The following is a 23,716-nucleotide window of genomic DNA, read 5'->3' as shown; positions in this document are numbered from 1 at the left end:
GGAGAAAAATCTTAAGTGTTCGTGTTACAGTGAATTTTTGGCTAAGTATTAGCGGGATAAATGATTTTACTTTCCCGCTTATTGATTTTCTATTATAGCGATTATTAAATGCTATACATAGCAACCTAATTCTAAAATTGATCATTCATAGCAATTCAGTAAACCGTGCTATAGTCAAGTGCTATCAATGAAGACTTTTTTTGTAGTGACGTACAAGAGCCAGGAACGTTTGGATGAAGATTATCATTGGTTAGTTTCCTACTCAGAGACTCTCAATGAGTGGACTTTGCTCGATAGAGAATTCGAAACTCACTAGTTTTCTTGTTCTTTTAGGTGCTATGGGAGGGGGACTTGTGATTGTTTTGGTAATCATAGCACTAATGTTACAAAAAGTGAAAACATGTTGTGTAAGAGAGCAAAACCTTGAGGCGCTTGTACCACTGAAACGTTATAGTTATGCACAAGTCAAGAAAATGACAAAGTCATTCAGACATGAAGTTGGGAAAGGAGGATTTGGGGTTGTGTATAGAGGAAACTTTTGTGATGGCCGCAAGGTTGCGGTGAAGGTTTTGAAAGATTCAAAAGGCAATGGGGAAGACTTCATCAATGAAGTTGCAAGTATGAGCAGAACATCTCATGTAAACATTGTGTTGGGGTCGGGTTTCACCCATCTCTTGAAACCGAGCCAAACATCAAAACACCTCATAATAATCACCTCGGGTACCTCACATCGCCTCGGGGTACAGTCCAAATCGCCTAGGAGTACACCCCACATCGCCTCGGGGTACAGTCCAAATCGCCTCGGGGTGCAGTCCAAATCGCCTCGGGGTACAGTCCAAATCGCCTCGGGGTACACCTCACATCGCCTCGGGGTACAGTCCAAATCGCCTATGGGTACAGGCCACACCAGCACCCTGTCCCGAGCCGATTACACCTGTTACCCCGAGGCGAAGTCTTCAGAGTCACCCGGGGCGAAGTCTTCAAAGTCACCCGAGGCGAAGTCTTCAGAGTCACCCGAGGTGAAATCTTCAGTCACCCGAGGTGAAGTCTTCAGAGTCACCCGAGGCAAAGTCTTCAGAGTCACCCGAGGTGAAGTCTTCAAAGTCACCCGAGGTGAAATCTTCAAAGTCACCCGAGGTGAAATCTTCAGAGTCACCCGAAAGGGAAGTCTTTGGAGTCACCCGAGGCAAAGTCTTCAGAGTCACCCGAGGCGAAGTCTTCAGAGTCACCCGTGGTGAAGTCTTCAGAGTCACCCGAAGCAAAGACTTGGTTATAAATTCACTTCCAAAGTATCACTTCCGAATAGAACGACATCATTTCCGAAAAAGAGGGATCATTTCCGAGATATTCGGAAATGATAAGGAAGAATCTTGAAGGATCTTTGCAAATTAGGAAATCTTCCAAAAGCCTCCGAAGAATAAGGAAAGTATCCTTATCCGCAATATTCTAAGCCGACTCCGAGGAAAATAGAAATCTTCCGAGAATATCGCTGGAGAGGCGGTTTACTATCCCTATATAAAGCGACTCAAGGTCTTCACAAAGGGAGATACAAGCAAAAACACTCTTGACTTCGGACTACTAAAAGCTCTGATATTCAAAAGCAAACAAACCCTTTTCTTTTTACGATCTAGTTCTTTGTACGATCGAAACTATTCTATTCATCAATAATATCAAGAACACCATCCTTGGTTACAAGTCTTTCTGTTGTTATTTGAGAATTCTCGCTATTTGTATCCCTAAAAAGAAACCCTAGACAAATTTCGATTGTGCAATTTTCGACTTCCACACATTGTTACCTTGCTTGGATTTTGTTATGAAGGTTCCAAAAGAGCAATTATATATGAGTTTTTGGAAAATGGATCTTTGGATAAATTTATCTCAAGAAAACAGTCATCGAATATGGACTAGGATGCACTGTATGGGATTGCGCTAGGCGTTGCTCGTGGTCTGGAGTATTTGCACAATGGGTGCAGAGCAAGGATTGTGCATTTCGATATAAAACCACAGAATGTTTTGTTAGATGACAATCTTTGCCCCAAAGTTTCAGACTTTGGCCTCGCTAAACTTTGTGAGAAGAAAGAAAGCATCTTATCACTACTAGACACAAGAGGAACGATAGGGTACATTGCACCTGAAGTGTTTTCAAGAATGTATGGGAGAGTCTCCCACAAATCAGATGTATATAGCTATGGGATGTTAGTTCTTGAGATGATAGGAGCAAGGAACAAAACATCCATAGAAGACTCTGCATCTAACACAAGCTCAATGTACTTTCTTGAATGGATTTATAAGGATCTTGAGAAGGGATACAATAAACGGCTTGTCGAGAATGTAGTCACTAGCGAAGAAGACGAGATAGTTAGGAAGATGACATTGGTGGGTTTGTGGTGTATTCAATCTTCCCCATCAAACCGCCCACCAATGAACAGAGTTGTAGAGATGTTGGAAGGAAGCTTGAATGCTCTTGAAGTCCCTCCCAAGCCTGTTTTGCAGCATATTTCAGCGGCACCGCTTTCTGAATCTTTTGGAATGTTAGGAGAGATTTCAATCGCCTCCGAGGTATGGAATGATTTATAAACTGGAAATCACAATCTTAAAATTTGTGAGCAAACCAATTTGGTGTAATTGTTAGTTCTATTCACATAGAAGAAAATAGAACACATACATTTTTCGTTATGGCATAAACCTCCATATGTAAATTGTTTTTAGAAAAATATTGGTCTGTTTGTCCCAATAAAACACTTTTGTGTGAATATTTTGCAACTTGTGAATAACTTGAGAATAAAAGAGGCTTTAAGTTTTTCTTAGACGGTCGATACTTATTGTCGAGAGTTGTAACTTATGTCTTTGATGTTTCTTGTGAAAAGGTAATCAAATTGTTGACTTTTCAAGTCTTCTATAATCCCTACATTAAAAAGATGAAGAAAAACATATATGAAAGTATGGTATAGGTTTTCCGACAAGTCCGTTTCTTTCATAATGAAAATTCTTACGTAAAGACATTTAGGTGATATCTGCTAATGTTCATCTTAGTTGATTTATCAACTGACCACCTTTATCTTGTTACTTTTCTTCTTCTTCACCACTCAATGACCATTCTCTATATGTCTCAGTATCATTTTTTGGTTTAGGAAAAATTTACCAAAGTCTTCCGGAATAAACTAATAAAGCCTAAAAATCGATGGTTCGAGTGATGCTTGAAAGGAAACCATATTAAATGTTCTGGTCTCCAATATGAGGGAATGTGCATGTTTAAGCCCATAGTTTCTTAGTAATTCAGAAAAGAAAAAAAAAACTAATTAAGCCATTTATTTAAATTTTTGGTAGTTTTATGTATTTGTCCACTATTTCACCTTGACTTGGTCTTTATGCTTCTTTCCCTCTCTCTCATGCTCTCTCTTTAAGTCACTTGCTCCTCTCCTCCACACAAATCAAACCCAGAAGACACACTGTTTAGTGATCAAACAAATCATGTACTATCCCCTCAGTTCTTATTCAATTTTGTTCTTCAGTTCTTTAAAAAAAAACATCTACTTTTTATTCTTTGTTGACCTTTTTCCTTCAGAAAAGTTTTATTACATACTAATTTTTACATTCAAAATAAATTCCATAATGTATATGCCAATATTTCTTTTTTTAGCCACTCTATACGTATTTTACATTTTTTATAACAAAATTCTTAAACTGATAACAAAATGAATAACTAAAGTGTTAAACAAATACATGTATAATTATTTGGAAGGACATCAAAACCTATTATTGTATTATTTATTTTGCAATTACATTTTTAATCAGTATGATGCTTGGGTTTCTCTCTAGTATATAATATATATATATATAAGATGGACAGAATCTTAATTAATTACAAGAGAATATTATAGTGGTAATGATAGGAGAAATCATAGGAATTGATAATTGATTTGAATGTTGCTCTTTCCTTCTATAGTAAAGAGGCTTCAAGTTTTTCTTAAACGGTAGAAACTTATTGAATAGAGAGTTGTGTAACTTATGTCTTTGATGTTGCTCGTGAAAAGGTAATCAAGTTGTTGACTTTTCAAGTCTTCTAAATCCTCTATGGTGGATACGTTAAAAGGATAAAGACAAACAGTTATGAAAGTAAGGTATAGGTTTTCCAACAAATCCCTCTCTTTGGCAATGCGATTTTCCGAGAAAATTCTTACGAAAAGATATTTAGACGATATCAACAGATGTTTATCCTAGTTGATTTATTAAGTGACCACCTTTATTTGTTACTTTTCTTCTTCTTCGCCACCCAATGATCATTCTTTATCTGTCTCAATTTCGTTTTCTGTCTTCCTAATAAAACTAACAACTAGATCATGACCCGTGCTATACAGCACGGGATTAAATATTTTGAATGAATCAAATTATATAATTTGTTTGAAGATATAATATGATAAAATAGTATAATAATATAGTTTACAAGTGATGCCAGATAATAGTATACGATTTTTATTACTATTTGGATATAATGTTGTATTAGATTGATTTGGTGTGGAAGCCCCATTGACCCATTGGTTTACCAAGGGTTATATCTAGGATATCACCTGTATTATATCATCTCATATTAATATCGACCCAAACACGTCCTACCATCTAACCCCGTCTCGTGAAGTTAAACATCATTTTGTTGTTTTTTGTTTTAATAATACTTTTATTTAAAAGACAATAATACTTTTATTTAAAAGAGAAATTCAAATCAATTTAAAAGTTTGCTTTCAAATAGTTTCCATAATATATATATTCTTAATTATTATAAAATTATAAATATTTTTAACGTTTAATAAACTTTAAAAAATTATAGTATTTACCTTTCAAAAAATTACAAACATTTATAATAATTGATTTTTAATTTTTTAAAATATTTCTTATATTTTGAAACTTTTTAAAAGTAAGAAATATATATTATTATATAATAAATAACAATAACAAATAACCCGTCACCACTAAAACCATCCACTTTGCCGCATGTATGGTTGCACCACCATAACCTTTCGAAGTTGTGATAAAATAATTAAGCCATGAAATCGATCAAATGTTTTTTCGTAACGCTAATTATTCAACAGTAGATTAAAATGACTCATCTAATATAGTTTGAATATTCGAGATAATCAATACCTTAATTTCTTAGAATAATAATTTCAAAAAAAATTAAAAAATGCTCAACGACGACAAAAAATCGATTACATGTTACACACCTTAGGTTTGAAGGGAGAGCAACGCATCACCACCACCAGTGCACCATGGCTACTCCGCCGCTTTAAAAGCTGTACACAAACATTATTCACATTAGTAATCATCGATATTTATATAGATTATGTAAACAATGAACAATGCAATAATGAAACTACTTTGATAGCAATCGAGCTTTTATTTATAGAGAAAAATATGGTGTTACACAATTTAGGTTTAGACGCAAAAAAATCTAAACAAATAAATGATATCACGGTGAGAATATTCACAAATAATTATTTTATTTATCTCATTACGATTTTGGTATTATTTATTTAAGTATATCAATTTATATTTTTTTAATCTATGGTTTTTTTTCTTATCTACCTATAGTCTATAATATATATATGGTTGTTTCTTTAATTACGTTTTGGTAGATTAAATATTTACCAAGAAAATCTAAATCTTAATTGCATATTTAATTTATGATGATGAAATATTAGAGAATATTAAATTTATTATAATCTTAACAATTTTTTTATTTATTCATTAAAAATAGTTTCACGCATTATCACAATTACGATAATTATAGTAGTGCAAATCTAATTAATATTTGTTTCCGAAACAAAAAAATGTTTATTAGTTTACACTCATTAATAAAAAATGCAAAGCTTGAATTTGTCCTATAAATACAAAATTTAATGTATTACTTTTCTATATTAGTAATTTTTGAATATCTTACTCATTTGCACCGGAAATATTAAATCGGATCTTCACCTAACTTTTCATTTTATATATTCCATATTGCTATGTAAATCTTGTTTGGTAAGATACTTCTGCAAAAAAAATGGACATTAAAACTTAAATGCTAACAATAATTGTAATATCATAATCAAATCTTCGATTAATACATATGGTAATATGCAATCTTTTAAGTAGTAGATAACACAGATTGTGAAGAATAATTCTCACACAAGTTACGGTAATTAGTTTAAAGAGTCCTGATTCATGTAGGATCTGATTTTCTTTTGCCAACATAATGAAATTTGAATTTTAAATCCTAGAAAAAATCATTTAAATACGGTAACATTTTTTCAATGATATAACATTTTAAATTTTGAATTTTACATTTTGAATAACATTTTCATTTTCAAATAATGGATTAGTATATAATATTTTCAATAACATTTTCGAACTATATGAGTATTATAATTCAAAATAGCATTTTTTATAAAGTCAATTGATATAAAATATTTCAATGATATATCATTTTCATTAACAGTTTCAATAACATTTTTGTGTCACATTTTCGAATTATATATTAGTATACAACATTTTTACTAATTGTGTTACATTTTCGAATCCTATACTATTATTTGGGGAGTACACTTTATAACATACCCTTAACTAACCTTTCCTTTTGTAAAAAATTACTTAAGAATGCCATTAGAAATAAAATTTTATAAAGTAAATTAATTCAACTCATTAAGGATAAACAAGTCAAATACTATTTTATGTAATTTAATTAATTTAATTTAAGTATAAAAACGAAAATCTATCATTAATTTCTTTTAAAAAATGACCAATCAAAATGAGCATATAAGATTTGATATCTAACTTACCATATCAATTTGTTATTAATCATTATACTCCACCTCTCATCTTTATATGATTCTATTTATATAAATAAATAAATCATTATATCATCTATATAATAAAAAAAAGTAAATTTTTTTCCGCATATACAAAAATTTGAATTTTTAAAAACGAGTATAAATTATTCAATGTATGAAAGAACAAATTTAACGGGTCAAAATTCATATTTGAGTAATATATTCTTTTTTTTTTAGTATCATCAATACTTAATAGGTCAAAAATTTATGAAGTATAAATACTCTAATTTGATTTTTCGAAACAAATATTTATAATAGGCGGCGGATTGAATATAATATATTATATGATGAAATGAGTTATGATCCTTATAACTATTTGAATATTTATATTTAATTTCATATCATTTTTTTTTTAATTCATAATTTTACCTACTACAATAAAATTTTTTAAAGATTTTAATTTGGAACATTTTAAAAAAGTTTAATTTAATATATTAAAGAATATCATAAATATTTAATAGATTAAAAAGATAAAAAAAATTATAAATATATTAATTTGATTTTCTAAAAAAAGGAATGTTTAAAATATTATATGGTAGAAAGTTATGATCCTTATAACAGATTTATTTATAATATTTTGATTTTTGATCTAACTAAATTATATACACTCTTATTTTGTGGTTGTTAACACAAATTAACTCATTGTTCAAACAAATTTAATTTTTTTTAAATAATCTTATTTTCCGTTTTCATATCTTAAAAAAATATACATAATTGAATACTACAGAAAAAGGAAAATATATTCATTCTAATATTATATATAGGGGCTGACAAAAAAATATTATTTTTTCACTTATTATAATATATCATACCTTTATTCTAAAACATAAAATTTATAAATTTTGTGATAAATGAAATTTAACCCGTACTGTAGTACGGGTGATGATCTAGTTTATTAGTATATAACAATTTCAAATTATATTAATTGTGTAATATAGTTATTATCGAAAAATATATGAATTATATAAACAAAATCTTTTAATATCTTTAAACCTGTTGACCCGTTAATATATATTAGTGACATGGAATAAAATTTTATGATTAAAATTCTCTAATGGCATATATTGTAATTTCTTACAAAATCAAGTTATGATCCTTAGGATGTACTTCCCAAATATTAGTATAGGATGTCATTTAATTAAAAAAAGATTTAGTGTTTTTATGTATTTGTCCACTATTTCACCTTGACTTGGTCTTTATGCTTCTTTCCCTCTCTCTCATGCTCTCTCTTTAAGTCACTTGCTCCTCTCCTCTCCACTCCACACAAATCAAACCCAGAAGACACTGTTTGCTGATCAAACAAATCATGTACTATCCCCTCAGTTCTTATTCAATCTTGTTCTTCCTCTTCTCCCTATTCTACCATCTTCCTTGTGCTTCAAGTAAACAAGGACTTGGGTGGTGTGAGTCTCTGTTTCAGTGTGGGAACATCACTGCTGATTTCCCCTTTTGGGGCGGGAGTCGTCACAAACCTTGCGGTCATCCGTTGCTAGAGCTTCACTGCAACAATAACAACATCACCTCTTTATTCATCTCAAATCAAGAGTTCTATGTTCGTCAACTAAATCAAACTTCTAACATTCTTACGCTTGCTAGATCAGACCTTTTAGGTTCTTTTTGCTCCTCATCTGCATACAATACCACAACCTTGCCTCCCGAAATCTTTGAGCTTCCCCCAACTTATAAGAGCCTAACCGTTTTATACCACTGTGATCCAAAGCTTTCTTACCGCTCGAGTTATACATGTCCTGCTCTCGGTACTTTTTCAGTGTCTCAAAGCCTTGAGTACCAGTATTCTTGCCAAAAAAATTTCTCGGTTAATGTTCCAACGAGTTTCAATCCAGAAGAGAGAGGGTTGAATTTGACCAATTTAGAAAGTGTTCTAAGAAAAGGTTTTGATGTGAAGCTGGCGATTGATGAGATACCGTGTCAAGAATGTTTATCCACTCGTGGAATCTGTGGTTTCAACAGTACCACACAGATTTGCTGTAACGTAACCTCACCATCTGGCGGAGTTACTTGCGTACCACAACATCAACCTAGTGGTAAGTTTCTGCAGCTACCAGTAAGTTTATCATAGACCAAAGATATTCACCTTTATCTTTGCTTTTTCTCCTCTTATTCTTTTTCACCTTTATCTTTGTTTTTTTCAGCTGATGAGCTTTATAGACGATGCAGTGAAGGTTTTAGCTGTGGCAGTCAGATAGGTCTCAAATACCCCTTATGGAAACCTGGCAGAGAAGGCTGTGGCCACCCCAACTTCAAGCTCAACTGTAGCGGAGGATTCCCAGAGCTTAACATCGCCTCTGTTATATTCAGAATCCTAGACACATCTTACTATTCTATAAGACTCGCAAGATCAGATTATATTGGCGATTTTTGTCCCGCAAACCCACTAAATGCGCCATTCATCGAAAACGTCCTTCCAGTCCTACAATTCACTGCTGACACAGAGCTTCTAACTTTATACTACGGCTGTCGATTCAATTCATCGGATATTCCTCCTAACATTTACGCTGGAGAGCTTGGTTGTGATGAGGGAAGAAGTTACTATGTGACGAGAAACCTCTCCTCTCCTTTACTTGACACGTCTAGAGGCCTTCTAAACAACTTTAGGGAAATGTGCAAAAGAAACGTCAGTGTTCCTGCGTCTGGACAAGCGTTATACGATCTGCAGAAAAGTCCAAATCCAGATAATCTGAAGATGGCTCTTGAACAAGGTTTTACGCTTGAAGTTAACTCAGATTGCCGAAGGTGCCTACACTCTTACGATACTTGCGGATATAATCAGACTTCAAGTGAGTTCGTGTGCTATTGTAAAGATGGTAAATGCAGAAACGATGGTAAGATTTCGGCAGCAGAAAATCCATTTAGTTTCAAAGTTCAAAGTTCAGCTCTAACCGACTTTTTTTTTCCTGCCATTTTATAGATGAAGGATTTTTTCGTCGGCATCAAGGCGCTATAAACGATGGTAACATTTTATAGACTTAAACTTTCTTTTTGGTTATCTCCCCTTAACCATTGTCTTCTCTAATAAGTTAATTGCTCCTTAATGGTTGTTACTTTATACAAGATCAAATTTGGTTCTATGCTGACAATTTTTACTTATTTTAATGGTTCTACAGCTCTTGTGTTCATCCTATTTTTTATAGGTTAGTTTGCTGCCCAAGATATTCAATTTTTTTTTTGATCTTCGTAGGTTTGATCTGTAACCTAATATTTTCTCTGTTTTCCTAGGTTTGTGCTCACTAACAGGTGTTATTGCGTTCCTGATTTTATTGTGCCCTTGCTTCAGAGTCAAAATTTTTCGAAAGAGAAAAACATCAGATGAAGTGAGACAAGAGAAGCTGAAGTCCCTTATTCCACTCAAACACTATACCTATGCCCAAGTGAAGAGAATTACAAAGTCATTTGTGGAAGTGGTTGGGAGAGGCGGATTTGGAATTGTTTACAGGGGAACTCTTTGTGATGGACGTATGGTTGCGGTGAAGGTCTTCAAAGAATCAAAGGGTAGTGATGGTGAAGATTTCATCAATGAAGTTGCAAGAAGAGAGAGGAAAAAAACAGAGAGGAGAAGAGATAGAGTGAGTCGGTTTTGTCCGCTAGGTGCTTGTGCAATGGTTGACGGAGTTCCAGGGGTTGACGTTGGAGCCTTTGCTATAACGGGAGGTAGTGGTGGCTCATTGACATCAGCATCTGTGATTATTAGGTTTGGAGCTTGGGCTGGAGGTAAGGACGAACGACTCACAACAGTTAAGAGGCTACCGGGTTTAAGAGTGGACATGTAAGGTGGGATTTCTTTTCTGCCCAAACATCAATTCCCTGCAAAAGATAAATAAAGTTAGGCACTAATATTAACCATTTTATGTTGTGAGACCTTTTGCTGCAAATTTTGAACCACTTACTTTTGTATCTTGCAGCTGTGAAAGGGAACTCGGTGATGGTTCCATTGATACCGGCTCCATAGATATATGTGTTTATCTCAACAGTTGCATCTGAAAAGAAGTCAAATGCTTGAGAGACAAACTCATTCTGAAATAGTTCCACATAAACCGGGAGCTGAGACTTCTGCAGCCTCTGCACAACATTGGTTTCTCCAGTGAGGAAGAAATCAGCACTAGGAAAGACTGAATCTTTGTTGATGACAACAGCGTTAGCGAACTTCTTTATGTTTTCGATGGCCGAGTCATGAATATTACCAATGGTTTCTTCAATTTTGTAGACAGTCTCGTACGTGCCCTGATTCTTGAAGTCAACTAACACCGAACTGTTGGTTGATTGAATCATTACCTTTGTGGCTGTACTATTACTGTAGCCAGTATCTGTGAGTGTATCAAGAACCGCTTTAACCATGTCTAGCCCTTGCTTCTCTCTCAAGTATGCTGCATTCTGAGGGAAACAAAATAAAAACATAGCGGTGTGGTCATTAGAAGATATCTGTTAAGGTTTAACGCAATCGAATGAACCAAACACAAAACCCAGAGAGATGATCAATAACTCAAAACCCAGAGAATCAATATAACTTTCCGATCGATTTGAATAACGAAGTTTACAAATCGATAAACCAGAAAATCAACAATCAATCCGCAACAACAAGTTACGAATCAATCTCCGAGGTCGATCTCACACAGATCTTCCCTCACAAGCACGCAGGCTCGTCACACACACACAATCACAATAAAAGCATGAGAAAAGATAGATACAGAGCAACGGCTCTTTTATAGACGTTTGACAAAACGAACCCTCCACTTCATTCCAAGGCTTTGCTTCACGACTCATTTATTGCCACGTCATCTGTCTTCTTCTTCTTATTCCTCCGATAGTAGCCTTGATGGATCGTATCAATACACCCCCCCTGAAAAACAAGCTTGTCCTCAAGCTTGAAGGATGGGTATTGTTGGACGAAGTCTTTAGATAGCATCCATGAGTTTGGAACATCCGGAAACCCAGACCACTGAACCAAGACCTCGCGACCACCCGTAGCATTGTGTTGCATATCCAAGATCGTCGCAGGCAGTAACACGGAATCCTCTGCATCCGTAAGAGCTGGTAAGTCTGTTTGGAGCTGGTGATGAGACCCCAAGGATGCTTTCAACTGCGAAACATGGAACACTGGATGGATAGCCGCCGCTGGAGGAAGCTTTAGGCGGTAAGCCACCTTCCCAATTCTCTCACTAACCTCAAAGGGACCAAAAAATTTGGCAGCCAGTTTCTGACAGACCCGGCGAGTCACAGACTGTTGCCGATACGGTTGGAGTTTCAAGTAAACCCAATCCCCTACTGCAAACTCCACTTCTCTGCGTTTCAAGTCCGCACTGCGCTTCATCAACTGTTGTGCTCGTTCCAAATTCACCTTAATCTTGGCCAACATTGCATCTCTTTCTTGCAACTGAGCTGCCAGAGTAGTGTTGGCAGTAGAACCCTGCTCAAAACGGAGGACAGTAGGAGGGTCTCTCCCATAAACCACCTGGAAGGGTGATGTCTTCAGGGCAGAATGATAGGATGTATTGTAAGAAAATTCCGCCCAAGCCAGGTACTTAGCCCATGTGCGTGGGTGTTGAGAAGCAAAACAGCGCAAATAAGACTCCAAGCAACGGTTAAGCACTTCCGTCTGACCATCGGATTGGGGATGATATGCTGTACTGTACTGCAGCTTGGTCCCAGCCAGTTTAAACAACTCCTTCCACATAGAACTCAAAAACACTCTGTCACGGTCAGACACCAAAGTCTTTGGGAAGCCATGAAGACGAACCACTTCAGTGACAAACTTATGAGCAACATCAGAAGCTGAAAAAGGATGTGATAGCCCCACGAAATGTGCACACTTGCTGAAACGGTCAACCACTACCAGAATAGCATTGACACCTCCAGATTTGGGCAGCCCCTCAATAAAATCCAATGATAAGTCTTCCCAAACTCGGTCTGGAATGGGAAGAGGTTGTAACAACCCTGCAGGTGACAAAGTAGTTGATTTGTGTGTCTGGCAAACCTCACATTCTGATACATGTTTCTGAACATCCTTCTGTAACCCTTCCCAGTGAAACATAGTGTGAATCCGTTTCTTTGTCTTCAAAATACCCGCATGACCCCCAAGCTTACTGTCATGATACTCTTGTAATAGTAATGGAATGAATTTAGACTGTTTAGAGATAACCAGACGTTTCTTGTACCAAAGTTTACCCTGTTGCACTTGATGATTCACATATTTGTCTGGATTGGTTTGCACCAAAGCAATCTGAGCTTGTATTGTGGCATCCTCCTCAATCTCTTTGTAGATGTCTTGTAGTTGTAGCACTGCTGGAACAGTGAGTGCTAGCAATGACAGAGAAGAACACAACACAGGCTGAGGCATCCGAGACAACCCATCAGCAGCCTTGTTTTCAACCCCAGGCTTGTAAAAAATCTCCATATCAAACCCCAACAATTTGGTTAACCATCTCTGATACTCCATACTTACTTCCTTCTGCTCCAGTAAGTATTTGAGGCTCCTTTGATCTGTATGAACGACAAAACACCTGCCAATGAGATAGTGTTTCCATTTCAAGACGGCTAGCACAATGGCCATTAGTTCTCTTTCATAGGCTGGCTTGAGTTGCTCCCTGGGTGTCAAACCATGACTGAAGTATGCCAGAGGTCTGCCTGCCTGCATCAACACCGCCCCCACTCCCACACCAGAGGCGTCAGTCTCCACTACAAATTTTTGAGAAAAATCAGGCAAACCAAGCACTGGAGCAGACACCATGGCAACTTTGAGCTTCTCAAACGCTTGTTGAGCTGGAGGAGTCCACTCAAACTGGTCTTTGCGTAACAAGTCAGTCAATGGCTTAGCAATGACCCCATACCCCTGAACAAACTTTATGTAATACCCTGTCAGGCCTAAAAACCCTCTGAGTTGTTTCACATTAGTTGGTGTTGGCCACAATCGCATAGCTTCGGTTTTGGTGGAATCTGTAGCCACACCCTGCCGAGAAATAATATGTCCCAAGTACTCAACATGTGAGACACCAAAAGAGCATTTCTTCTTGTTGGCAAATAACACATGCTTCTCCAGTAACTGCAGCACCAACCGGAGATGCTCCACATGAGAAGTGAGGTTGTTACTGAAGACCAAGATATCATCAAAAAAAACCAAAACAAACTTCCGGAGAAATGGTTTGAAAATCTTGTTCATGAGTGCCTGAAAGGTAGCTGGTGCGTTTGTCAAACCAAAAGGAATCACAAGAAATTCATAGTGCCCCTCAAGTGTTCTGAAAGCTGTTTTCTCCACATCTTGCGGCTTCATCCTTATTTGATGATACCCGGATCGCAAATCAAGCTTGGAAAAAATAGTAGACCCATTCAGTTCATCCAACAACTGGTCAATAACCGGAATAGGAAACTTATCCGGGACTGTCACTTTGTTGAGGGCTCTGTAATCAACACAAAATCGCCAAGAGCCGTCTTTCTTCTTGACCAATAACACTGGGCTGGAGAAAGGACTGGTGCTAGGTTGTATGATCCCAGAAGTCAGCATATCCCCTACCAATGACTCCATTACTTCTTTCCTGGCATGAGGATAACGGTAGGGCCTGACATAGATAGAAGTGACACCAGGATAAAGAGTGATTGCATGCTCCTGACCACGCAATGGTGGTAACCCAGAAGGCAAAGCAAACACAAAAGGAAACTGATGCAACAACTCATCTACTGCAGGAGGTACCAAAGAAACAGGGGCTGGAGGCTCACTCCCCTTCAGCACAGCCAACTGAGTCTTAGTATGTCCAACAGCAAGAGGTGCACCTAACCTTTTCAAAGACAGGGGAGACCTATGTAAAGTAGGATCTCCATGCAAGAGTACTGGTTCCCCATTATACATAAATCGCCATTCCTGCAATTTCCAGTCTACTTCACATTTTCCCAATGTTTCCAGCCATTGAACTCCAAGAATAACATCAACACTCCCCAACTCCAGTGTGATGAAATCATTTGTGAATCCAACGCCAGACAACTGAAAATGTACTCCTTTACAAACCCCTAACCCCTGAACAATAGCTCCATTTCCCAACAGGATATCCAAACTTGCATCAGGTGTAACTTGCAGTTTCAATTTTTGAGCCAAAGCAGGAGTAAGGAAATTGTGGGAAGCCCCACAATCAATCATGAGAATTACCCTGTGCTTACCAATCCATCCCACCAACTTGGTAGTCCGGGGAGAATGCAACCCCATGAAAGAATTGAAAGACAAAGTCTTCAACTCAGTGACAGGTGCCATATCCAACACCCCTTCTTCTTCAGTGCACTCGATCATATTCTCCTCCAACACTTCTAATTCATAACCATTAACCACTGTCATCACACGCAACTCACGCATAGGACATTCATGCCCTCTGAAATACTGGCCCTTGCATTTAAAACAAAGGCCCTTACTGCGCATAGCATCCAACTCTGCATCATTATGGCGTATACGCGGACGACCCAGAGGCTTTGGACTGCTCTCTGGAGACTTCCCAATAGAAGAACTTTGAGGAATCCCTACTGGTTTAGGAGCATTGGAAGTAAACACTGGCCGTGCAGGTGGAGGAATAGGCTGACTTTGTTGCTTCTTTCCTTCACCAGTTTCACCAACCAATTTGCAAAAAGAGCTTGATTCCATTTTCAACACCGCTGTAATGTGATTTGGAAGTCCCTTAGGTTCTTTCATTTTGATCACCTCCTTCATCTCATGCTTAAGACCATTATAAAAAATTTTCTCCAAGTGTGTATCATCCAACCCCATCACTTGAGAAGATAAATCCTGAAATTCAGTGATGTATGCAGCCACTGATCCTACCTGTTTAATGGCAAATAGTCTATTCCCCGGTTCATCATCAATCGTACCCCCAAAATGAATCAACAAACGATTCTTAAACTCCTCCCAAGACCCAAAATCACGACGCGAAACCTCCCAGTTAAACCATTTCAACACATCCCCTTCCAAACTTAAGGAAACCAAATCCAACCTAGCCGCATCGCTAAAACGACCCACCCGAAAAAAACGCTCCACCTGTGAAATCCAAGCATACGGCTGCGATCCAGTAAACACAGGCATCTTAATTTTTTTTAACAGATTTTCGCGAGTTTCCAGAGGTAACCCCGATGATCGAGTTTCCGACGAGTGGAGATCAGGAAGAATCTGACCCGAAAACGACTGTCGGGAAGGCTCACCATCATCAACGTGTTTTCCAGCTCGAATCTCCAAACGATCCAACGTTTTCACCACCGATTTGAGCAACTCTTCCAACGACACAAGCTTAGACTCCGTCTCCACCTTCGCTTCACACAAACCCTGAAAACCCAAACGCAAATTCCTCATCTGCACATATATTGCATCAGAAGAACCCGTATCTTCTTCAAACACATCAGATCCATCGCGATCCATGATCAACACACGTAACGAACCAGTTTCACCGCACCAATGTTAAGGTTTAACGCAATCGAATGAACCAAACACAAAACCCAGAGAGATGATCAATAACTCAAAACCCAGAGAATCAATATAACTTTCCGATCGATTTGAATAACGAAGTTTACAAATCGATAAACCAGAAAATCAACAATCAATCCGCAACAACAAGTTACGAATCAATCTCCGATGTCGATCTCACACAGATCTTCCCTCACAAGCACGCAGGCTCGTCACACACACACAATCACAATAAAAGCATGAGAAAAGATAGATACAGAGCAACGGCTCTTTTATAGACGTTTGACAAAACGAACCCTCCACTTCATTCCAAGGCTTTGCTTCACGACTCATTTATTGCCACGTCATCTGTCTTCTTCTTCTTATTCCTCCGATAGTAGCCTTGATGGATCGTATCGATATCATGGTCCGTTTGTTAAAATCTCAAGAATAAGAGCTCCACGAGAACTCACCTCTACATTGATCAAAACATGGGAGAGAGAAGTGGAGTTTTTTGCCAAATTTAGGAATTCAGAAAGAAAAATAAGTTTCCCAAAATTTCTCTCTTTGGGATTCCTAAACATACTGTACATCCTGTAGGGGTTTACCATAGCAGCTGCACCAAAAGATGGGAGAATAGTTATTATAACTCTCAAGTTATGTAATGTCTAAAGTGGCCCGTAATTTTTACCACAGCATATCAAGCTAGGAGAATGTAAAATTATTAAGAAAATAGATACGTAACCTCTTTAAGTTAAATAGGATCAATAGAAAGAGTAGCTCTCTTACTAGTCACTATAAATAGAAGGAACAAGAGTATGGAGAGAAGACTAGAATTTTTCTGAAACATTTAGACAATTTTAACGGAAACTTACGAGTTAAGGTCTGGATCTCAGGCCATGTGAGACTGAAAGTGTATATGCCACCAACTGAGCTGAACTCAGGAACAGTTGTTGATAGGTTTCTGAAAAACGTTAGGACGACCATTGTGCTTTTCGTGAGATCGATCGAACTTGAGCAAAAGGGTGTACTGTCGCTAGACATTTGGACTAAGCAATCGATAACATTAGCACCATCTTTGATTGCCTTCTCATATGCCAAGTTTGTACATCCAGGATAGTCCCCACTCGCACCATTTTTCGATATAACTGTGGCCACCCCTACTTCAAGCTTGATTGTGGCAAAGGATTCGCAGAGCTAACCATCTCCTTTGCGACATACAGAATCTTAGAAGCTAACTATGACTCTCGTATCATAAGACTCGCAAGATTGGATTATATTGACAATCTTTGTCCCCCATACGCACTAAATGCGTCATTCCTTACCAGCGTCCTTCCATTCGCTCTTCACACCGAGATGCTAACAATTTATTACAGCTGCCAAAAATGGTCATCTCTTAATGCTTACTTTGGAGAGCTTCATTGTGAGGGTGACAAAAAAACTATAACAAACTACTATGGGACGAGAAACCTCTCATCTCCTTCACTATACGGAAGTAGTGGCTTTTTATTTGATAACTTGAGGGGAAATTGCCAAAAAGGCGTCAGTATACCAGTGTATGGATCGGCGTCAAACACATTGCGTTTGGATAATCTACAGAAGAATCTTGAAAAGGGTTTCCAGGTTGAGCATAATCAAGACTGTTCAAGGTGCATAGAATCTAAGGGTGCTTGTGGATACAATCAGACTACAAGAAGTTTTGTCTGCTATTGTAAGGATGGGACTTATGGCAACAATTGTGGCTCTGGAAAGGGTAGTCATGGTAAACCATTATATTCACTAAGTTTTTTTCTTTCTTTTTATCTTAACCTTTCGAGATAAGTTTGGTTCCATTCTGAGAAATATTACTTTCTAATGGTTATACAGGGAATTTTTTCAATAGAATTCGCATAGGTAAATTCCTTGCCAGAGAGACTATGAATTGTTATCAATTCTTAAATCAATAAAAAGTTACTAAAGCTAACATTGTCTCCGGTTTTCACTTTCAGGTGAGAAAAATAAGACTGAGAAAACAGAACCTGAAGGCTCTTATCCCACTCGAACACTATACTTACGCACAAGTGAAGAGAATTACAAAGTCGTTTGAGGAAGTGGTTGGGACAGGCGGATTTGGAATTGTTTATCGAGGAACACTTGGTGACGGCCGTATGGTTGCGGTGAAGGTCTTGAAAAAGTCAAAGGGTAATGGTGAAGACTTCATTAATGAAGTTGCCAGCATGAGCAGAACTTCTAATCAAAACATTGTTTCCTTGGTTGGTTTCTGCTCGGAAGGTTCTAAAAGGGCAATTATATATGAGTTTTTGGAAAATGGGTCACTTGATAAGTTCATTTCAGGCAAAAGCTCGGTGAATTTGGATTGGACGGCTCTATATAGTATTGCGCTAGGAGTTGCTCGTGGTCTAGAGTACTTGCACCATGGATGCAAGATAAGGATTGTACATTTCGACATTAAACCACACAAAATGTACTCCTAGATAACAATTTCTGCCCCAAAGTTTCGGACTTTGGCCTCGCTAAGCTCTGTGAGAAGAAAGAGAGCATCTTGTCGATACTGGACACAAGAGGTACAATAGGGTACATTGCACCAGAGATGATCTCCAGAGTTTATGGGAATGTGTCCCACAAGTCAGATGTGTATAGCTATGGAATGTTGGTTCTTGATATGATTGGTGCAAGGAACAAAGAAAAAGCTTATCAATCCTCTGCTTCTACCACTAGTACAATGTACTTTCCTGAATGGATCTATAAGGATCTTGAGAAGGGAGACGATGGAAGGCTTAATAGGAATGGAATCATCTGCGAAGAAGAAGATATAATAAAGAAGATGACAAGGGCGCCGGCCCTACATATTCAACCTTCTCCCACAGATCGCCCACCGATGAACAAAGTTGTAGAGATGATGGAAGGAAGCTTGGATGCTCTAGAAGTCCCTCCTAGGCCTGTTTTTCAAATTCCAACATTGCCTCTACAAGAATTTTCAATATTTTCAGAGGATATTTCTGGTAACAAAGATGGATGATCCAAGAAGCCTCCGTGGAACCTGTAGAAGCACGAAAATAACTATACATTTATTCAAAAATGTCATCTCTTATCTTATTTCTGGATTAACAAGAGGATTTTTCGGTTCAACTGTTTTTTCTGATTATGTTAAGCTAGTTAACATTTGTTTTATTAGTCTACTTGCACATGGCTAAATCATTTTACTAAACAAAAAAGTTTGAGCTAGTTTGTCTATTGACTATGTTCAAGCTAGTTAGTAATGATTTTGCGATATAACGTTCGAGTGTAACTCAAGATGTCATCAGGTCCTAGACCATTTTTCTTTTAGAACCAGCACACTAAACTACTACTTCATCTTTGTTGTTGTTTGCAAAAAAAACTACTGTCTCAATTCTCGGGAGACAGTAATATATAATGAACAATGTATGTCACAATTATTAACAGAACCCATTTATGGGACTAGAAGTCTAGAACAATGGAAGCATGAACGCTAACATTCATAGTATTCACGGAGTCATAGCTAAACCTTAATACTTGCTCTTGTTCAGCTTTAAATTGATGACTTTTCTTTTTGTTTGAAAGAATAAATTTGAATTGATGACTTTTCGAGTCGCATTCCCACTAAAAATTTAATTCCATGTTTTACCTCATTTTCCGAGAAAGACGTTTAGGTGGTGATATAGACAAAGATTTTAGATATTTATCTAGCAAATGACGAAGTCCAATACTATTCATATCCAATAGCCAATCTTTATCTGTCTCAATTTTGTGTGTTTTGGCTAAAATAACTTCACGAAGTGACGACTCTTTCTGAGTCAACTAGTCACTGTATTGGTCCACTATGGCATCATGAGTCAACTAATAAAGCCATTTGATTAATTCTCTTGAGTCTCTCTGTATTTGTTCACTATGAGTCAACTAATAAAGCCAATTGATTAAAACAAGCTCTTGACTCTGTCTCTCTGTATCTCTATTTCTGTTTTGCCATTTATGTGGTGTAACCTAACCTAGTGTACTTATGTAATTTACAGATAAATTTCTTGGAGTTGAATATTTAGTTAAACCTGCAACAAGAGAATGCTTTCATGAGAAGAAGAACAGAGCAAAGCGTCAAAGAAGAAGACGCCTCGGAGAAGATGAAGTTGACCGAGAAAAGGGCAACGAGAAGTAAACAAAGTCAACCAGAAGTAGATGTTGGGCTTTGTGTTGTTTTGGTATCATCAAGAAGGTTAATGGGCTGCGGAATAATGAGGCCCAAAATAAGGGTGTGTGTTGTTGTTAGAGTAAGGAATAAATAATTGTTGTAGTTAATTGTGGTTGCTTTTGAAGGTCTAGGTCTTACTTCAAGATGCTTTTTTTTTGTCATTTGGAATTATATTTATCGAAAAGATGAGATATACAACACAACCCCAAGAGGTCATACGACTGCAAGTGAGCACAAGAACTCCAACTTAAGCCAGCCAAAACTAAGCCACATACTAACAAAAGAATAAACTCCACCCTCGGAGTTAACCAACACAAAAACTCAAATTCAATCAAAGGCCACAGTCCTTTCCTCAGCAAAGACACCTTCAAGCCATGAAGGATGATTATACCGTTTACACGTGACATAAGATTGAAGTCTACACTCATTCGTCACACTCTTAGCAATGAGTAAGGCACCTCTGTTTGAAAATGAGTTTTCCAAAAGAATTCTCCAAGCCTAGAAAGACTTGAGAGCTAATATTAGCTTTATGAAAATGGTTGTTCCATTGCTGTATTGGTTCGCTTCGAACTTTTCAGTCTCAGAGTTTTTGAACAAACATATGGCCGATTCGTTTTGAAGTGCAGTATTGCTAGACCTCTAGATACGTAAAATTTAATTATTATTGGTTTGGTATACAACAAGAACCAAACAAATTTGCTTGAGTTAATTAAGTAATCTATGTATAGGGGAAACCAAGAAAAATATCACATTTCCTGGTGACAAGTAGTCACGTATGGTGTTGGATAACAAGTTCCACCAACTATCCAAGCCTGACTTACTACCCCTTGAGGATCCTTTCAATGGCCGATTTTACGTTCTGAACAAATCAGAGATCGAAGATAATGAATGGATTCTTCTCTATTTAGAACTTGCTGTTGCCACATCTTTCAGGAACCATACCAAACATGGTCTAACCAGTTTGAAGATTCTGAAAGTAGCTATGGAAATTCCACCAAGCCTGGTGGAGCCTTTTAATAAGGGACTTGACGCCTATGATGCAATTTTCTACATTAGCTACAAGGACTTTTGCAAGGCTCGGGTTGGTAAGGATGTCGATCGCATTGCTATAGTCAGAAGATTATTGGATCCGCAATTGAAAATCTTAAGACTCGGCGGTCGTACTCAGAGCTCACAAACCATCAAACCATCAAATACCATGGAAGCTGGCTCCTCCTCGTCGATGGATCTAGACTAATGATAAGTTATTTGCTACGTTCAGATTCAAACTGCTCTAATCATTATTTGAGCTTACATGTGAATCATTTTTGGCTCTAGAGATCAAATTAAGGATTGAATCAGATGGATCAATCCCTGTATCAATCATCTTCTCAACCAAACCCTCAGCTTCTTTCGATTTTCGTTCTTTACAAAGAACTTCAATCATATATCTATAGCTAGCAACATTTGGAGGCAACTCTTTCTCTTCCATCTCCCTGAACAACCTCAATGCTCTATAAGAACTACCTTCCTTGCAGTACCCGAGAACCATTGTATTGTATATCACTTTGTTCGGTTCTAACTTCTTTGCGACCATCAACTTAAAAAGCCTCGATGCTTCATTCATTTGACCTTTGATGCAAAACCCATGAATCAATACACTATAGGTATGAACATCCGGGGTTAAACCGAGTTCCTCCATTGGTGATCGAAGCTGAATTGCTTTCTCCATGTTATCCATACGAGCAAATGTGTCGATAAGTATCGTGTATGTTATTTTCGACGGTTTAATCCCTCTCTCTTCCATCTCCTTAACCACCTTACCTGCTCCTGAAGTATCCCCTTTCTTACAAAACCCGGAAACTAGAATATTATACGTGACAAGAGACGGAGACAGACCTCTTGACTTCAAATCTCTGCATAAACTCAACGCCTTCCCCAATTTTCCCACGCCACAAAACCCATCAATCAAAGTGTTATACGTAATCAGATTCGGGTTGATTCCATCACTCTTCATTTGATCCATAACCTTATTAGCTTCATTCGCCTTCATCTCTCTACATAACCCACCAATCAAAGTATTATAAGTAACAATGTTACAAGAAACTCCTCTCTCACGCATTTCGTCGAACAGTTTAAACGCATCTTTAGTTCTTCCATCTTTACAATGCTGATTCATCACGCAGTTATAAGTATAGAGATTAGGGAAAACACCATCTTCCTGCATCTTCTCGTACATCTCAAACCCTTGTTTCTTAATCCCATTTTTGAATAACCCATGAATCAAAACCGTGTAAGTCCATTCATTAGCCACTAATCCGAACTTCCCCATCTCAAAAAACAAATCTTTCGCCTTCTCAATCTCTCCTCTCTTGCAACACCCATCAATCAAAGTAGTGTAGATAACAACGTTTGGAGAAAACCCAAACTCTCTTAATTCAACAAGAAGATCAAAACTTTTCTCAATCTCACCAGCTTCACAACAACCTTTGATCACAATCCCAAAGCTATATACATCTAAATCAACTTTGATTTTGCTCTCGTTGAAGAAACGCCACCATTGATTGAAAGAAGAAGACCCAACAACGAAAGTTAAGAGATTGTTGAAGCAATTCGATCCAGGAACAAAACCCTTATCGACCATTTCGTTGAAGTAAGAGATTGAGGAATCTAGGGATTGAGATTGAACATAGGCATTGATCATTACCTCGTAGAGACGAGACTTGGTTTCTGACGTTTCTGATTCTGTCACATAGTGTAGCAGAGAGGAAGATGTGAAGAATTGGGATTGGATCTTTCCGGAGATTACTTGAAGGAGAAGTGATTGAGCGTGAGAGTATAAGTTTCCAGAGAGAAGGAGACGAAGAAGGATTGATATGGATTCGTGTGTGTGTTGAAATCCATGGAAATTTGGAGAATTTAAGAGAGAGAAAGCTTTTAGTGGAGGAACCTTGATTAGAGTTGCTAGTAGAATGAGGGTTTTCTGGGATTTTGCCGCCATGGTAGATTAGATAGGTTTAAACATTGAGGCGTCGAAGAAGAAGAAGAAGAAGAAGCCATAGCTGAGCTTAATTAAGCATCATGAACAGTTAGATTAATCTTAGTTTTTATTATTTTTAAAAAGAAAAGCCCATTTATTATGGGCTAGATTAAACGTAAGGCCCATATTTTGTTTAAAGTCGGTTCGTTGATCCATAGATACAGGTAACCCGAAAAAACGTGCTATATATATATTCTTTTCGAGGC

The 23,716-nt window shown here is 37.3% G+C and overlaps 7 protein-coding genes across 8 annotated transcripts; 5 read left to right on the top strand and 2 right to left on the bottom strand.

The window, feature by feature from the left end:
• Positions 1–2,595, top strand: LOC110224285 (LEAF RUST 10 DISEASE-RESISTANCE LOCUS RECEPTOR-LIKE PROTEIN KINASE-like 2.5). The gene is given in 2 exon segments (XM_021010278.1): positions 1–644; positions 1,789–2,595. Coding segments are annotated over 2 exon segments (1,158 nt in total). The 5' UTR covers positions 1–275; the 3' UTR covers positions 2,578–2,595.
• A 5,467-nt stretch (positions 2,596–8,062) lies between these two features.
• LOC9323158 (LEAF RUST 10 DISEASE-RESISTANCE LOCUS RECEPTOR-LIKE PROTEIN KINASE-like 2.8) lies at positions 8,063–11,220 on the top strand. Of its 2 annotated transcripts, XM_021010164.1 has the most exons (6): positions 8,063–8,911; positions 9,020–9,709; positions 9,796–9,837; positions 9,992–10,018; positions 10,104–10,655; positions 10,787–11,220. In XM_021010164.1, the coding sequence occupies exons 1-5, from the start codon at positions 8,173–8,175 to the stop codon at positions 10,652–10,654; spliced, it is 2,049 nt and encodes a 682-aa protein (XP_020865823.1). In that variant the 5' UTR covers positions 8,063–8,172; the 3' UTR covers position 10,655; positions 10,787–11,220. The 2 variants fall into 2 exon arrangements, with proteins under 2 accessions (XP_020865823.1, XP_020865824.1); XM_021010165.1 differs by lacking the exon at positions 9,796–9,837 and having other exon boundaries at positions 8,064–8,911.
• Positions 11,221–11,353: 133 nt separating this feature from the next.
• On the bottom strand, positions 11,354–16,469 carry LOC110224244 (transposon Tf2-1 polyprotein). Its single transcript, XM_021010155.1, has one exon. The coding sequence runs from the start codon at positions 16,261–16,263 to the stop codon at positions 11,635–11,637; it is 4,629 nt and encodes a 1,542-aa protein (XP_020865814.1). The 5' UTR covers positions 16,264–16,469; the 3' UTR covers positions 11,354–11,634.
• An 875-nt stretch (positions 16,470–17,344) lies between these two features.
• On the top strand, positions 17,345–18,233 carry LOC110224209 (LEAF RUST 10 DISEASE-RESISTANCE LOCUS RECEPTOR-LIKE PROTEIN KINASE-like 2.7). Its single transcript, XM_021010066.1, has 2 exons — positions 17,345–18,049; positions 18,154–18,233. Exons 1-2 carry the CDS (start codon positions 17,644–17,646, stop codon positions 18,231–18,233), a joined length of 486 nt encoding a protein of 161 aa, XP_020865725.1. The 5' UTR covers positions 17,345–17,643.
• On the top strand, positions 18,234–19,521 carry LOC110224208 (protein SUPPRESSOR OF NPR1-1 CONSTITUTIVE 4-like; the record flags this gene model as incomplete). Its single annotated transcript, XM_021010065.1, is given in 2 exon segments — positions 18,234–18,746; positions 18,749–19,521. Coding segments are annotated over 2 exon segments (1,071 nt in total), but the record flags the coding sequence as incomplete, so codon positions are not given.
• A 1,745-nt stretch (positions 19,522–21,266) lies between these two features.
• Positions 21,267–21,729, top strand: LOC9323157 (UPF0725 protein At4g11700). Its single transcript, XM_021010064.1, has one exon. The coding sequence runs from the start codon at positions 21,267–21,269 to the stop codon at positions 21,726–21,728; it is 462 nt and encodes a 153-aa protein (XP_020865723.1). The 3' UTR covers position 21,729.
• Positions 21,726–23,623, bottom strand: LOC9324631 (pentatricopeptide repeat-containing protein At4g11690). The gene has a single exon (XM_002887045.2). It carries the CDS (start codon positions 23,469–23,471, stop codon positions 21,765–21,767), a length of 1,707 nt encoding a protein of 568 aa, XP_002887091.1. The 5' UTR covers positions 23,472–23,623; the 3' UTR covers positions 21,726–21,764.
• Positions 23,624–23,716: the final 93 nt, after the last annotated feature.

Source organism: Arabidopsis lyrata (genome assembly GCF_000004255.2).
Source record: "Arabidopsis lyrata subsp. lyrata unplaced genomic scaffold ARALYscaffold_2, whole genome shotgun sequence".
Lineage (NCBI taxonomy): Eukaryota > Viridiplantae > Streptophyta > Magnoliopsida > Brassicales > Brassicaceae > Arabidopsis > Arabidopsis lyrata.
The sequence above is the reverse complement of the archived record's forward strand: the minus strand, read 5'-3'. Positions and strand labels throughout refer to the sequence as shown.

Coding starts and splice junctions, on each gene's coding strand:
- LOC110224209 (XM_021010066.1), top strand. CDS start 17,644: ATGCTAACAATTTATTACAGCTGCCAAAAATGGTCATCTCTTAATGCT. Junction 18,050..18,153: donor CTCTGGAAAGGGTAGTCATG/GTAAACCATTAT, acceptor ATGGTTATACAG/GGAATTTTTTCAATAGAATT.
- LOC9324631 (XM_002887045.2), bottom strand. CDS start 23,471: ATGGCGGCAAAATCCCAGAAAACCCTCATTCTACTAGCAACTCTAATC.
- LOC110224244 (XM_021010155.1), bottom strand. CDS start 16,263: ATGGATCGCGATGGATCTGATGTGTTTGAAGAAGATACGGGTTCTTCT.
- LOC9323158 (XM_021010164.1), top strand. CDS start 8,173: ATGTACTATCCCCTCAGTTCTTATTCAATCTTGTTCTTCCTCTTCTCC. Junction 8,912..9,019: donor ACCACAACATCAACCTAGTG/GTAAGTTTCTGC, acceptor TGTTTTTTTCAG/CTGATGAGCTTTATAGACGA. Junction 10,019..10,103: donor GTTCATCCTATTTTTTATAG/GTTAGTTTGCTG, acceptor CTGTTTTCCTAG/GTTTGTGCTCACTAACAGGT.
- LOC9323157 (XM_021010064.1), top strand. CDS start 21,267: ATGGTGTTGGATAACAAGTTCCACCAACTATCCAAGCCTGACTTACTA.